At 35.1% G+C, this 17,446-nt stretch overlaps 1 protein-coding gene across 1 annotated transcript in view; it reads right to left on the minus strand.

The window, feature by feature from the left end:
- Positions 1–17,446, minus strand: part of ERO1A (endoplasmic reticulum oxidoreductase 1 alpha) — a 40,269-nt gene that overhangs the window by 10,318 nt on the left and 12,505 nt on the right. Inside the window, exons 4-10 of the mRNA XM_037503347.2 lie at positions 15,459–15,497; positions 11,891–11,967; positions 11,722–11,795; positions 6,926–7,046; positions 5,590–5,636; positions 3,382–3,393; positions 71–97 (exon numbers count right to left, since the gene is read on the minus strand). Coding sequence (XP_037359244.1) covers positions 71–97; positions 3,382–3,393; positions 5,590–5,636; positions 6,926–7,046; positions 11,722–11,795; positions 11,891–11,967; positions 15,459–15,497 — 397 coding nt within the window. The remainder of the gene's footprint in view (positions 1–70; positions 98–3,381; positions 3,394–5,589; positions 5,637–6,925; positions 7,047–11,721; positions 11,796–11,890; positions 11,968–15,458; positions 15,498–17,446) is intronic.

Here is a 17,446-nt window from a genome sequence, read left to right on the forward strand (position 1 = left end):
AATTCATTTCATGTCTCTTGAAAATGAGGGGAAAATCATCGTTTAAATTTGTTTAAACGTTTCAAATTACCTTCAAGCCAACTGTAAAAAGTGTTCTCTGAAAAAAAAAAACAAAAACAAAAACCAAGTCACAAGATTATAAAAATGCCAAAATGAAAATGTTACATTCTTCAGGAGTTTTCATGTATTACAACATATTCTTGCCAAAAATGGATTTAAAGACTGTTTAACTAAAGGTCTGAATTTTATTTGGAATTCCTCCAAAGGAAGGAGAGATTTGCATGGATTCAATTAATTATCACTCTACTACTCAGTCTTCAGAAAGCATTAACATTGCCTTAGCCCCCAACTCACACCTTTCTGGATAGTGTTTTATACTAGGTCAAAAGAGTTTAAATAACAAATCCAATACATGGAAAAACACTTAGTCTTAACAACAGTTCATGCTATGAAAATTAAGTATTCATATATGTTTTCTTAAATTAGAGAAGTAAATATCAATAATTGTAAAATGGCATTGGAAGTATATTATTTGTATACAGTTGATAGTAGTACAGGCCATTCTCTATTTCAAAAGAGCAATTCAAGGGAATGTTACAAAAGCCAAATATCAATTATATTCTATGACCTAATAAGATCACTGTTCATATATGTAAATATGGTAACAGTTTTTAGAATTAAGCTCTAAAAAAATAACTCAAAATGGAAGAAAGGATAATTTGTAGAAAGATGATTGTTAAATACAATTTGTAAATTCTGATATAATCAAAATGTATAGTAATACCTCAGACTAGTTACCAGGTAGAATATAAAACTATTAAAATGATAAGCACGTGGAACAGGAAAATACATGAAGAAAATGTTTATTTAAAATAACATAAAAGTATGGAAATAATTATAACTATGATTCATGTGCGCATTTACTAGAGATGGTAAACATTGTACTGTACAGTTCTTTTGGCAATAGTTGCTTATACAATATTAAAAAGTCAACATAAAAATAATGGAAGGAAGAAGCAATAAAACTAGACTACATAAAAATTTAAAACATGTTTGTCAGAAAACTTTTTAAACAAAAGCAAAATGCAAACAACTGGGTAAAATGCATATTGAAAATTACAACAAAGGGATAATATCATAAATATGTAAAAAGTTCATGAACTGAATAAAAATGCTGAAATGCCCACTAAAAGTGGACAAATAATATGAATAGAGAATTCACAAAGGAAAATGTATATATATATCATAAAAATTGTTCAATCTTTCTAGCAATAAAAGTTATAAATTAAAAATATAGATACTACTTTAGCAGTAAAGATAAAAATATCTTTGACAAGGATTAAGGTAAAACTAACTGGAACACTGATTGGAAGGGGTATCAATCAGCACATCCTCTCAATGACAAAAAGCAACTAGTCTTATGTACCAAGAACCTAAAATGTCTATATCCTTTAACCTAGTAAATCCATTTCCAGAAATCCACGCTGTTATAAATGAATGTTTGCAGGTCCTCCCCCAAAAATGTATATGTTGAAGCCCTAATCCCCAATATGCTGGTGTTTGGAGGTGGGGTTTTAGGAAGTAACTCTTTTGAGGTGAAGTCATAAGGGTGGGGGGCCATCATGGGATTAGTGTTCACACATGAGGACAAGACTAGAGCTCTTTCTTTCTCTACAACGTCAGGATATGGCAAGAAGGTGAGCTCTCTGCAAGACACAGAGGGCCCTCACCAAAAACCAAATCTGCTGGCACCTTGAACTTCCCAGTGTCTAGAACTGTGAGAAAACAATGTCTTCTGTTCAAGCTACCCAGCCTATGATGATTTGTTAAAGCAGCCTCAGCTTACTAAGACAAAGACTATAGAAGCCAATGGATATCAAAATAATAATATTCAAAACTGTAAATATAACTATTATAAAATTATACATATAAAAATAGTAATAATCAAGATGTTAACAGAGAAAAAGTATGAGGTAATAACTAAGAGCATGACCCTTAGAGCCAAACTCCCTGATTTGAATCTTAACTCTGCTGCTTACAACACATATGAATTTAGCTGAGTTGCTAAACCTCTTTGCAACTCATTTTCTTGGTCTATAAAATGGGAATAAAATAATACCTCCTTGGATTGTAGGAAGAATGAATTAAATCATACTTGTAAATTGCTTAGAAAACTAGCCATTATCATTAGTATTACATTACTAGGCATTTATCATTATCATAGTATTAGCCATTATCATTGTCTATTATTTTGGGGTTGCAAGACTGCAAGTAATTGTTCCCTTATAAAAAAAAAAAAACTTTAGGTTTGGTTTTGTTTTTTAATCTTCAAGTTTTGGACCATGAACTTGGTAGAATGAGACTATAATAATACTTGAACCTAGCCTAAAATGAAATGAAATTTTTAATTCAGTTTTATAGTCCAGGAGAAGTTATTTTCAATCTGACCTGACTGTGATCCAGTCAGATACCATATAATTAAGACAGCTTTCATATGAGTACTTCATGAATATCTCATAAATAAGATAGTTACTCCTAAGGATAGTCCCACAGGTTAACAACTTTTTTCTCTGATAATGAGATTGAGGTTGATATCTTGAGAAGATTCCCAAAAGACAAAGTTAACCAAAAATATGTTTAAAACTTTTTAGCATTACAATTAACTTAGAGTTGGCAGTGATACCCAGGCCCATGAGTCAGGATTGCCTTGAAAGTCAACAGTTCAGTCCACTGATCCTATCTTTATGTTTTGCTATTTTATACTCAGAATGTTCCTATATGAAACCCCAACAGAGCCAACCAGCGAGGGGCGCTGGGGGTTGGAGGGGATGGTGGGATATGTCAGCTTCCATGTGCAGTAGATAAAACATGCATTGCCAAGAGGCTGAAACAGACTGTATTGTCTGAGCCCAGGCAGTCATTTCCTTTATTTATTTATTTTTTTAAGATTTATTTTTATTTATACAAGCACTGGGTACAGTCAGAAGCGCGGGAGGGTGAGAGAATTCACCAGAGCCAGAGCAGGGAGCAGAGCAGGCAGAAGGACCAAAGTACACTGCTGAGGGGAGCAGCGGGTGGCAGGAGAGGTCTGCGTGCCATGTGGGACCCTCCTCTGGTGGCCAGGGAGCAGCCAGGGATCGAACTGGAGCTGCAGAGGCTGCGGGCAGCTTCGCAACCCAGTGCTCAACCTCTGCACCACCGGGGAGGCCCAGCAGTCATTTCCTTTAACCTCCGCATTCCCCTCAATAATTTCAGATAAAGAAATACAAAATAACTTGCCTCTCAGATGGGGGAAGAAAAAAATGTTTTCCATAACGCCACCTGAATGCATATTAGCTGAGCAAATCATATAAGTAACATGTAATAAAGAAATTTACTTACCTTCACTTTTCCCTGAAAAACAAAACAAAACATTTATTGTTATAAATTTCTTCCAAGATGCCCCCTTTAAAATATTATCCTTCCTAAAAATAAGACTTTTTAATAAATGGTTAGTTTTAGTCCATCAGTTTATCCACATAAGTAATATCTGAGAGTGAGACTCTTGTAACTATAACTCTCTCTGGTGGTGATATAGGAATTATGCCTGATTTGACTAAATGGTGTCATGTCCAAGAGTTCAGATTAAGAGTTGTTTCAGCTTATACAAAATTAAATATGGACTGACAGGACAAAAAACTAATCTATCACCTGAGAGTCTCTTAAATATCTTAAGGATTTGTGGTTATTTGCTTGGCAGAGCCTTTTCCCACACTTAATTATCCAAAATTATAACACAGATTCTATTAGAGATTTGTGTTGTTCTGATTCTGAAACTTCCAAACTGGCATTATACATTTTTACCTTAAGCAGGAATATTTTTAAAGATTATCTGTAGGATTCAAGTTAGGCACAATATAGCAGTTTATATGCAGCTGCTTATTTACTATGAAAAGTTATCTTGTTTTGCTTACTTCTATTTAATGCCATCATTGACTATTAAAGTAACATATGCTCGTTGCAAATGATAAAATAGGTGAAATAAAAAAATATCATCTATAACTTCTGCGTAAAGATAAATACCATTTATATTTTGGTGTTCTTTTTCTCTGTGCATAGGTATTTAGAAATATTATGTTTTTATATAAGTATATAATACATACTCAGAGAGCGGCTTCTTTTTCTCAGTGTATTGTTGATCACTTACTGATATCAATAAATACAAATTTTCACCAACACTTATAATGCCTGTATTCTGCTATTTGAAGTCCATATATCATTTAATCAGCTCCCTACTGATAAACACTTAGCCTGTTTCCATTTAGCTTATATGAGGATGGTTAATTAATTTACCAGATTATAGTGTTCATAGTGAAGATGACTTCTTGTCTAAGAATTTGCATTTCAGGTAACAATAAATCAACAGCTTCCACTGAGTTACCATATATAATTCTGTATAAACCCAAAAGCCTTGTTTAAAGATGTTCTTTCATTTCTAATCCAAGCCTGCCAACGTTTAGAGAATGATGCAATCCCACTACTTTCCAGGAGAAAATTTATGTTTATTGACTATATGAGATCAGCAGCTTTTCAAATAAATTTCAAAAATGAAATCCTTATACATTTGCTAAAAGCACATCAAAGATTTCATCAGTAAGTATATATTCAGAGAATAGGGATATATATTTCCTAAGGAAAAAGTCTGAAATCATATACTAAAATGATTTAACAAACCATCTGCCTCTTACAGGCTGTGCAGGGATTGTGAATTTCAATTGTATCCCTTCTGCACCTAAACAGTGCCTAGCACACAGCAAATGGTGGATAATCATTTTTGAAGAAAAAAGTGATTTTCATTATTGTAGACAAGACCATTAAATGTACAGAGCAATTTTTACTGATCATTTATTTTTTAAAAATTTTCCTTCTATTATGTTTCAGACTCAACATTAAGAGGTGAAACCAATAAATGCTTCCCATAATTCCAAATTACTAGCATAGATCAATAGATACACAAACAATAATAATACGATCACATTAGACAGTATAAAGAGCTGTAAGAAAAATAAAATGTGGCATAAGTCACTTTGTGAGAACAGAGATTTCTTCGAAGTTAGAAGAACCAGGGAAAATTTTGTGGAAAAGACAGCATTTGGGCCAGACCTTGAGCATAAGTAGAAAATGAAAAATGCTAATGAAAGAAAAAGTAATGTGAATTTGAAATCAGATTCTCATTATATGCAATAATTTCTTGTTTTTAAACAGATTTAACACAGCCCTTTTTGATATTCATTTAACTAAAAGATGAGTGAAAATAGTAGAAAACCTGAACATACATATTCTGGAAAAAATTCATAGATGAAAAAATATACATAACTTATTCTTTATCCTATGATAGTCTAATACCATGAACTTCATTACAAAAATATGTATTACTTAAGTGTAAATATTTTAAACACCAACTTATCTGCAAGGGTGAGGCATAATTTCTGTGGAAACAGAAATATATGAAATCAAATGCTCTTGCCAGCTCTTAGAGAGTCTTTCCCTTCCTTCTAACCAAAGTTTACCAGATGATAAATGATGTAACAATACAAGTAAATAACTCACCTTGACCAGAAGCCAAAGGATTTAAAGGTCTTTTAATTGTCTGTGGCCTAGAAACAAAAGAATTAAAGCATAAAATATAAACATATTCCCTACCATGCCATAATTAAATGAGTAAAATTATCTCAGAAAATTTCCTAATGACAATAACCAAAATCAATGGTTTTATGGAGATCATAAAATATTTAGTTTTATTTAATTGCTTTCAGGGAGGGTGTTTATTTTTTTAAATGATAGTAGTTCCTGGCTTTTCCCCATTGTAACAGTCAGACAGTCATCTCTTAATCAGTTATTTAAACACAGGGAGAGAAAATACCAGTTAAACTTCTTTTCTAGAGTTACTAATATGTATTTGAATATATATTATTTATTTGTTGTGTATTATGCATTTATGGCACAAAGTACACTCTTAATGGAAAGCCAAACAAGCAAAAAATATATATATATCCAACACAAACATTGTGGTGAATTATTTTCCATTTAGGTGATCATAGGTAGATCAATTTGCCCTGTGGTCATCAAGTTTGTTAAATAAAAGATTTTTATAATAAGAAAAATAAAGGTTAGTATGCCACCAAAAATAAAGGTTAAAAGCACCAAAGTCTTTTAAATCTTAAGATAAATATGCATTAGTGTTATTAATAAAGTATATGGATTGTTTTCATCTCCATTATTTAAATTTTAAAAATTTGTACACTTGAGACATTTTGAGAACAGAATATATAAATTATTTTTTAACATACTCAATTTATTGCCTTATATTTTCTTTATGGTTTAGAAATATTAGGGAAATCATGATATATGTTAGGAAGTAACTATAAAACTAATACAAATGCTTTGTTTGGATTCTAATTTAATTGACATTAAACAGAAATCTTTAAAGTCAGTCAGTCATGTCAGTAAACTAAATACTCCTAATAACAGGAAAGAGAAGTCAAATGAAACATGGGGCAGAAATGAGTAAATAATGAAAAATCTCCACTCTCCAAACTGGAGAGACTCTTCAAGTTAAAAAAAAAAAGAGAAAGAAAGAAAGAAAAAGAAACAATCTGGCACTTTATTAATGTAAGTGTAACTGGGAACTCCAAAGATTTTCTCTGAATCCTCCCTAATGTTTAACATAGCAACAGAGCATTCTCTCTCTCTCTCAAATTTGTTGAACTTCATGCATACATGTTTGCCCAGAAGAGTAATTGAATTAATAAATAAGCATATTTCTATGTCCAAATACATCCTTTAACAAAGTGAATTTAACTCATATTTTTAAATCATTAAGATTTTGTTTATAAGGAGAAAGCATTACATCATCCAAAAATTTCCAAATGAAAAAGACACATACTTAAAACAGTTTTCTTCATAAATAACATTCCATATCTTCCAAGCATCCGGTCCCTTATAACCAGTGTAGCGCTCAGGATTAAGGAGTAAATCAACATATTCAGCATCAGGAGACTGTATGTCTATAAGACAAAATGTTTTATTAAATCTTTTCTTCAGTTATCTTAAAAAGCTAGTATACAAGACAGTGTTCAACTAATTTTAAAGTATGCATCTGAGATTGAAAACAACTTTTCAGAAGCTAGAAAGGAGGAAAAAGAGGAACAAACCTCAGATCAAACAAATAGCCACATTCAATGTACGTACGACTTATAAAAGTATCCTGGTTTTTTTGGAAATGGTCAAAAATAGAAATTTGTGAATTTCAAAGAAACATGGTAATCCAATTTTCATATGCTATCCAGTAAAAGAATATACTATACATTTCCTTCCACATTAACCACAACAGTTCATCAGTAACTGAGGCAAATGAAGTTTTTGTACCATGCACTGTTACCACAGTGGTGGTTACTTACGTGACCACCAGCAGGATCCACTACCAAGCTATCCCAAAGATATCATCCTAAACATGCAAAAAATTGCATGTGTATGATATTCATGCTACCATTATTTATAAAAAGTAAAACTGGAAACAACCTAAATGCCCAGCAAAGCAGAACAGATTTTGATTCTCCTTAACCACAGGCCCTTCCAGGCAGAAGACTACACACTTGTTACTGACTCAGTGCACAACACTGGGCAAGTTACGCAAAATTCTCTATGCCTTACTGCCATCATTTGTAATTGTGGATAATACTCATAGTGTTATTGTGAGGCTTAAATAAGTTTATATGTGCAGGGTGCTTATAACAAGAGTAAAATTAATATTAGCTAGTAAAATTAATATTAGCTATGTTATATGTTAATAGACCATTTTACAGTAACAAAACTGGAAGTACAAAGAGTATTTAAATAATGAAAAGATAAGCATTATCACAGAAAAGTCAATCACAGATATATCTATATGAAAGACATAAAAATTGGTGGGATACTGGTTTCTCGAATGTTCTATAAATTTTGCATAATGTATTGTAACTTTAACCCAACCAACCAATGGAAAATAATTTAAAAGCCAAGCAATATCTTCTCATCTATGAAGCTTAATAATATAAAGCAACAAAGATGAGGAAAGTGAGAGAAAATGGCCTCGAAGCAACCAAAGTGCATAAAAATCTGAGCAGTGTGGTAATCAAATTCTCAGTACTACCTAATTATTATTAAAACAATGAAGACAAAAATAAGAATAAACTTGGCTATTTTTATCCCAATTCAAAGGGTAGAAGAGGCATAAATTTGGGGAAAATTTATTTCTCAAAGCAGCACAGTGACAACATCTAGAAATAACTGAGAGGTCAATGCAAAATGAGCAATTAAAATAACCAGATAAAGTAAAAATAAAAAAAGCAAATTTGAATGAAATCATCAAGTACAGGGATAGATATTTCAATTCTTCTCAATGCTAAAGGTGTTGCCACAGTATAACAAATTATAATATATTCATAAAAAAGGAATCCTGATTTTAAGAATATGTAAGTAAACTACCCAGCCTCTGGTAGTGTAAGACAGAAAACCAACCAAGAAATTATTCAATTTTCAACATTCTGCCTAACGAGATAAACATTAACTGGTTCATAATTTCACTTATAACAAATACTTTATCCCTCCAACCTTATTAAACATTACTATTACTATACCGTATTTTGCCAGATGAGAAAAGTTCACATTTCCAACTAGGATTTATAAAATGCCTTCTATACTCTTCTACTTTTTATATACATTATTCCCTGTAATTCTGTCCTTTTAAAAAAATTCACCTTTCTTTAACAGAAGAAAACTAATTTAGTAGACAAGTGATTCACTCAAAATAGCAGAACTTCACCATATAAAAATTGAATTATTGATTCTCAATCCTCGCTGCACAAAGGTAAGCATGTAGTCTCAAAAGGATACCTGGGTAATAGAAATTAAAGTATTATCATTCTTTTGCTAACATTGCAGGTCTAAAAAAAATCTGCTGAATGTTAGAAATTTAACTTTCTCCCACACAGCAAAATTTAAGTCAAAGAATCCTCATGGAAAAGATGGTAAAATAAGGATACTGAAAAAGCATTTTATCCCCCCAGCCTTTGCTAATCCAAATTTTAGTCTAAGTCTATAACCCATTCTCTAATACCCCTAAGGAGCTAATGTGTTTTGGAATCTAGAACTTTTCAGATCTTAGAAAGGTAATAAAATTAATACAATATACATTGAATTCTACTCTAGCAGGAACTTAGGCTGCAACATTTAATCAAATACATAAATATTTCTGCTGTGAAACATGAATTTTCATGTGAGTCTGTGCTAAACTTAGGTGGGAGAATGTTCATTTTTCAGAGTTTGGAATTAGAAATCAGGGATTATAATCCTATATATGCCAAAACATGGTTATGTAATTTTTTTAAGATGAAAAGATAAAGATTAAAAATAAGTACTTGTGGGCCTCCCTGGTGGCGCAAGGGGTTAAGCACTGCACTATGAAGCAGTTCGCAGCCCCTGCAGCACGAGTTCGATCCCAGGCCGGCCAGGGGGCAACCCACGTGACGCAGCAGACCTCTCCTGTCTCACCTGCTGCTCCCCTCAGCAGTGTATTTCAGTCAGTCTGCCTGTTCTGTTCCCCATCTGTCTGTGGTGGATCCTCTCACCCCCCAACCCCCGTATCTTGTCCTATATCCCAGCTCTGTATGCATAAATAAATAAATCTTTAAAAAAATAAATAATAAAAATAAGTACTCATTTTTTCCTTTTTTGCATTGAGGAAGATTGCGGGCTTAATCTTTTACTTGTCTTTAAAATTATCTGTATAATTCTTTTTTTTGTTGTTGTTTATTTATTTATTTATTTATTTATTTTAGGCAGAAGAGCAAGAAGTTTATTATCCAATAAGGAGAAAGACAGGAAGCATTCTGAGCAGAGAGGGGTCCTAAGCCAGTAGCCCATCCGTATAATTCTTTTCACTAATTTTTGTAAAAATTTTTTCACTAATTTGGATAATTAATCTGCCCCAAAAGAGCCAAAACTCAGTTTGAGTCCATTAAAAGGCTAACAATTCAACTCAGAGAAAGGGAGATACTAGGAAAAAGGGAGAACAGGGTAATCCACAAATCTTAATCAAAGGTTCTAATGAGTTCTAGGGCTGCTGGATTTTAATAGTACCAGTGATCTGGCTTAGTTTTAGATGTTGCAGACACAACTCATTGTTCAATATCCTTTTTTCCAAAAATAACATGGATCATCATAAAGGAAAATACATAGCAATCCAATGCCAATATAACAACTGTTAGTGTTGGCAATCCACACATTTTAGTCATACAGAATGCCTGCATGTGTGTGTATGTGTGTACAACTACATTACGAGATACATGGAACAACAAAACTCAAGAGGTAAATTTGTTACAGAAATTGACTTTTCTTTTTAAATTTTTTTATTGTGGTTAAGACATATATAACATAAAATTTACCATTTTAGCCATGTTTAAGTGTAAAATCCAGTGGCATTAATCATGCTCACAATGTTGTGCCACCATCACCACTGTCCAAACTTTCTATGGCCCCAAACAGAAACTCTGTAGTCACTAAGCAGTAACTCCCCATCATCCCTTCCTCCCAACCCCTATAATTTCAAATCTATCAGCATTTGTGTCCCTATTAGTTTGCCTATTATAGATATTTTATATTAGTGGAATCATATAATATTTGTCCTTTTATCTGCTATTTAACCTAGCATAAAGTTTTCAAGGTTTATCCATGTTGTAGCATATATCAGAATTTACTTCTTTTTATGGCTAAATAGTATTTCCATCCTGAGTATATACTTTGTTTATCCATTCATTTATTGACGAATTTCTTGGGCTATTCGAACCGTTTAGCTTTTGTAAATAATCAGCTATGAGGGCCTCCCCGGTGGCGCAGCGGTTGAGCGCTGGGTTGCGAAGCTGCCCTCAGCCTCTGCAGTGCCGGTTCGATCCCCGGCTGCTCCCCGGCCACCGGAGGAGGGTCCCACATGGCGCGCAGACCTCTCCTGCCGCCCGCTGCTCCCCTCAGCAGTGTGCTTCGGTCCTTCTGCCTGCTCTGCTCCCTGCTCTGGCTCTGGTGAATTCTCTCACCCTCCCGCGCTTCTGACTGTACCCAGTGCATGTGTAAACAGAACAAACAAACAAACAAATAAATAAATAAATAAACATGCCTCTATAAAAAAAAAAAAAAAAAAAAAATCAGCTATGAACATGAGTGTCCAGTATCTGTTTTCCTGTCTCTAAAATGTTTGAGTATATATATATACTTAAGAGTTGAACTGCCAAGTTACATGTTAATTCTCTATTTAGTTTTTGCGGAACTGTCAAAATGTTAGAAATTGAGTTTTAACAAATCATTTTAAAAGAATTAATCCTTTCTTAGGCACAATTTTAAACAACATGTATACTATAAAAAATGTTAATACCAGGGCCTCCCTGGTGGTGCAAGGGGCTAAGCACCACTCTATGAGGCAGTCCGCAGCCTCTGCAGCACAAGTTCAATCCCCAGCCGGCCAGGGAGCAACCCATATGGCAAAGCAGATCTCTCCTGGCTTGCCCGCTGCTCCCCTCAACAGTGTTTCGGCCATTCTGCCTGTTCTGTTCCTGCTCTGTCTCTGGTGAATCCTCTTACCACCACCCCCACCTCTTGCCTGTGCCCCAGCTCTTGTATGCATAAATAAATTAAAAAAAAAAATGTTAATACCATCAGCTTCACAGAAGTTGTCAGAGGAATCATCATGCTTGGTCCACTGTAGAACAGCTTTCTGAGTTTCCTCACTTCAAACAAAAAAAATAAACAGTGTTGTTCTTTTTTTTTTTAGTTAATATTTCATATGAAAACACATACAACAACTCTGTAAAAAACATCAGACCTCAGAGATTCATCCACAGCTCCAAGTCGTTCGGCTTGCTCGCATTCTTCGATGAGATTATTGGCTTCTTCAGAATACTAAAATGAAAAGGAGAATAACTAGAATGCAATTTATTGCATTTTTAAAAGTTTTAAAATGAATTTTGAAATTCTTTTATCTTTGGCATCATCTCTCTGATTTCAAATTCAAAAATTTAAGCCCTCAAATTTTTCCTGAAGTTAAAACAGTAAGTAACAGGCTTTGTTCCTTGTTATTGTTGGAAATCACAATTTACTATTATGTTTACAAAATAAAGAATAGATTCACAGGGCTTCCTGGTGGCGCATCAGGTTGAGCACAGCGCTGTGAAGCTGTCCGCAGCCTCTACAGTGCCGGTTCAATCCCCACTGGCTCTGGAGATACCCACATGGTGTGACAGACCTCTCCTGTCTCGCCCACTGCTCCCCTCAGCAGTGCATTTCATCAGTCTGCCTGTTCTGTTCCCCGCTCTGTCTCTGGTGAATCCTCTCATCCTCCCGCACATCTGGCCTGTACCCCGGTTCTTGTATAAATACATAAATCTTTAAAAATATATAGATTTACAGTTCTCATAACTCATTACCAAAATTTCCACTGAGAAAATCTTCATGCTATAAGCAAGTCACTAGGCAAGAAGTCATGAGTCAATGTCCCACTTTTCTAGTGACCTGATTTGTTTTTTTCTCTTTTTTTCGTAGAACTGGGGTATAGGTCAGAGGTGCAGGAAGTGAGAGGATTCACCACAGAGTGGGGAGCAGAAGAGGCATATCTACTGAAATACACTGCTGAGGGGAGCAGTGGGTGATACAGGAGAGGTCTGCTGTGCCATATGTGGATTAGCTCCCTGGCCAGGAGCTAACTCAGGCGCAAACTGGCAAGGTCATAGTGTGATAGTGCTGAGGCTGAACCCCTACGCCACCAGGGAGGCCTCTAGTGACTTAATTTGTGAGCACAATTTTCTCTTGCATAAAATAAGGAGTTGGACTAGATCATGTATGTCTATGATCCATCTCTACTCTAAGTATCATGTTCTAAAAATACCCTGGCTAAAGATGTGATACATATGTATATTTGATTGAATATTATTCAACCATGAAAAGAAGGAAATCATGCTATTTTGTGACAACATGAATGGACCTTGAGTACACTGCACTACATGAAATAAGCCAGAAAGAGAAAGACAAATAATATGTGGAATCACTTATATGATTAAAGAAAAAGTCAAACTCATATAAACAAAGTAAAAAAGTAGTTGCCAGAGACTGGGGGATTAGAGGAATAGGAAGAAGTTGGTAAAAGGATATAAATTTTCAGCTGTCAGATAAATAAGATCTAAAGATCTTGTGTTACATGGTGACTACAGTTGATAGCACTGTATTATGTAGCTGAAATCAGCTAAGATATTAGAACTAAATGTTCTCACCAAAATCAATCAACAAATAAAAGGTAAGAATGTGTTGATTAACTGCATGGAAAAACTCCTTTCATAATATATAGGAGACCTCTGAAAGAGTTCCCAGTGGCCAAACTAGAATGATTTGAGCAACAAAGTCAAGCAATACTGAATTATAATCCAAAGTATAAAGTTAATATCCATGACATAAATAAATGACTGAATAAATAAGGAAGTGAGGGAGGAGACACTAATTTCCCCTATGGAAGAATCCCAATTACTATCCTCAAGGATAAATGTGGGCTCTATTCCAAAGAATAGCATATGGAGTGGGGGGAGGGGCAGCAGGAGGACGCAAATAAATCTGCAGTGGATAAACCTGACAAAAACTACCTCAGCCAGGTTATCGGTTAACATCAACAGTGACATGTTCATAGAATATACCCATGATATGGTGTAATGAAATGGTATTTACATAAATGGAGCTGGAAGGGATTATAAGAAGCTGGGGGGAAAGTCAAAAGGAGAAAGACAAATACTGGATGATATCTTATAAGTGGATTGTAGAGAAACTAAACAAAGGAAGACATAAAGCCAAACTTCAACACTAACCCTGGAAAACTGATTATAGAACTGGGGAAACCAGAGGGAAGGGAGCAGGAGGGATGAGAACAAGATGAGGGGAGAGAGCACAGTGGATGGAAACTTTGGTGATGGGTGAACTATGATAATAATACTTGGGGAAGGGGTGATCCTACATACCCACAAAATACAAACAATGATACAAAGTAACATTACCTTGACTAAAAAAAAAAAAAGGCATTAACCTCTGTGGTCTTCCTCCCCAAAACACACCCCTAGTCTAATGAGAAAAACACAAGAAAATCCCAGTTGTGGGACATTCTACAAAATACCTCACAAGTATGCCTCAAAAGTATCTTATCTTATCAAAAGCAAAAAAAAGTCCAAGAAATTATTAGAGTCACAGCAGTATTCTGATTGGAACCCTGGAGCAAAAAAAGTCATAAGGTAGAAAACTCAGAAAATACAGGAAAGTTTGAACTTAAGTGAGTGATAATGTATCAATATTGATTCACCAATGTACCATAATAATGGGCCATACCAATGGATCATAGTGATATATGTTAACTATAAAGGAATCTAGGTGTAGGTTATATGGGAACTCTGTTTTATCATCACAACTTCACTGTAAATTTAAAAGTATTATAATATTAAAAATTTATTTTAAAAGGGATAAAAGAGACACATCAACGAAATGCAAAGTGCAATATGTAGAAAATGCTTGAATCCTGCTTTAACCAAATCATTAAAATGGCACCTAGGAAACAACTAGAGAAATCTGAACCCTGATCATGGTTATATTTTTTAAGTGTCTCTTTGTCTTAGAGATGTATAAGAAGTATTTGTAAGGAAAGTGTTTTGGTTCTTTTTTTTTTATTTTATATAATTCTTACATCATTTTTCATTTTTGCACAATGTATGGATTTTCATTTTGGTTATATTCCCAGTACAATTCCCATCCCCCTTATTTTGGCCCTAATCCCTCCTCTCCCCTCCTCTCCCCCCCCCCAACTTAGTATGTCTCTGGTTTATAGTTGCTTATCTAAGGGCCTCCCTGGTGGCTCAGGTGGTTGAGCACCACACTGTGAAGCTATCTGCAGCCTCTGCAGCGCAGGTTCAATCCCGGCCAGCCGTGAGAATCCCACATGGCACAGCAGACCTCTCCCGTCTCGCCCACTGCTCCCCTCAGCACTGTATTTCATCTGCCTGTTCTGTTCCCCACTCTGTCTCTGGTGAGTCCTCTCACCCTCCTGCGCATCTGGCCTGTACCCTGATTATTGTATAAATAAAAAAAAAAGTTTTATTTAAGATACAGATATAAGATTGACCACATATTGATAACCACTGAACTTGGGTGATGAGTAATTGTTTTGTTTTGTTTTTCTACTTTTCTCTTTCATGCTTCCCATCATAAAAGTTTAAACAATAACAACAAAAGAAATGGAACCACTGAGTACAAATAGCTCTCAGGGGGCTTCAGTGCAAAGGGGAGCAAGAAAGTAGGGTAACTGCCCATTTTTCAAGTTTTTTGTTAAGACACCAGACATATTATTAGTATGTGGACCTAGGACCTACCTTATAGCTTGCAGATTTAATTCCATCAGGGACTTCATCCTAAAAAAGACCAAAAAAATGCTTTGATATGACATTCTCTCTTTTGATTAAAATACTTTAAACTGTAATGATTTTATTTTTAAAGATTTATTTATTTATTTATACAAGCACTGGGTACAGTCAGAAGCGTGGGAGGGTGAGAGAATTCACCAGAGCCAGAGAGGGGAACAGAGCAGGCAGAAGGACCAAAGTACACTGCTGAGGGGAGCAGCGGGCGGCAGGAGAGGTCTGCGCGCCATGTGGGACCCTCCTCTGGTGGCCGGGGAGCAGCCGGGAATCGAACCAGCGCCGCAGAGGCTGCGGGCAGCTTCGCAACCCAGCACTCAACTGCTGCGCCACCGGGTAGGTCCTAAACTGTAATGACTTATGAGAAAAATTCAGACAATAAATATTGAAGTTAGATTTATTTTTAAACACTGTAATAATTGCAAAGTTATTATTTCTTAAAAGTTAAAAATTCAACAGGCAGCTCTCCTGCCTGCTTGTAACTAAGTTGGCATTTCTTTCCACAAAACTTCCCTTTGAAAAGCAGCAGCAGCTCTCCCCACCAGTCACTATGAAGGTACTTCTCTTTCTTTCTCCTTTTCCTAATAAATCTGTCCTTTTAAAATGTAAAAAAAAAAAAAAATCCACAACAAATTGCTCTGCGGGTTGATCATATACTATCTTATGGCATGGAAATGTAAAATTAGTCACAGCCATTATTCCCTTTGATACTCAAAGTGTTATACATTTGGTTAATAGGAAAACCACCACTGCTTTATAGCCATCTTTGAACATTTATCCAATTATTTCTGCAAGAGAATTCCTAACAAAACTGCAAGGTTCAAGGGTAGGTATCTTTTAAATTTTTTGATACATTTGCCAAATTGATCTCCAAAAAGACTCAATCACCAGAGTGTTCATTTTTACTTTGAGACTAATACTGGATATTGTCATTCTTTTATAATTGGCCAAGTAATAATGGAAGTGAAAGAATGTTGTTTGATTCACTGTAAAAAGGATAAATAAGTGGTTTCTTAACTTGTAGAGAGATTCCTGCCTCAATGAGCAAACAATCTGCCTCATTCAAATATTTTCTGGAATCGGGGGTGCAAATCAAAGGATAGAGACTTTGGGGGCTCCCTGGTGGCATAAGGGGTTAAGACACAGCCTATTAAGCAATCCACAGCCACTGCAGCACAAGTTCGATCCCTAACCAGGGAGCTACCCACATGGTGCAGGAGACCTCTCCTGACTTGCCCGCTGCTCCCCTCAGCAGTGTATTTCAGTCAGTCTGCCTGTTCTGTTCCGCACTCTGTCACCGGTGAACCCTCTCACCGCTGCCCCCGCCTCCCCACTCACACACATATGGCCTATACCCCAGTTCTTATATGCATAAATAAATAAATCTTAAAAAAAAAAAAAAGATAGAGACTTTGAAGTACCAAGTGCAAAGAAGAGAATTTGAATATTTATTATTTTCTATCTCCTTCTGGGCCCCAGTGTATAACCTGACCTGAGTCTACAAATGAACTATAAAAGGAAATCAAAGTGTTGACAAAAAAGGAAGCTAGTCTTGTTTTCTTGTATATTTTAGCCCAAAAAAGACATTAATAAAACAGCAGCAGATCATTTGAAGTAGTGAGGTAACTGTGTTTAACCTTGTATATATATTAGATTTAAAAAGAACTGTGAATTGTTCTGGGTATCACTGCACTGTGTTTATGATGAAATGTCTTTATTTTAATATGTATACTAAAATAGGTAATAGTGAGATGTCTACATAGCAGCAATGTACAATATAAATGCTCAGTACGAAAACTAGTTATTTAGGCTAAATTGAGTATTTCAAAGTATTTGAAATGAAATTTGATCATTCATTCATTCCAAAAGACTGCCCTATTTAGGAACCACTAGGACTGAGCCCAGACTTGTCCTAAGAGTAATATACATGTCTCATTCCTCAA

The sequence above is a fragment of the Talpa occidentalis genome, unplaced genomic scaffold (genome assembly GCF_014898055.3).
Source record: "Talpa occidentalis isolate TD23 unplaced genomic scaffold, MPIMG_talOcc4v2.1 talOcc4.11, whole genome shotgun sequence".
NCBI classification, from domain to species: Eukaryota; Metazoa; Chordata; class Mammalia; order Eulipotyphla; family Talpidae; genus Talpa; species Talpa occidentalis.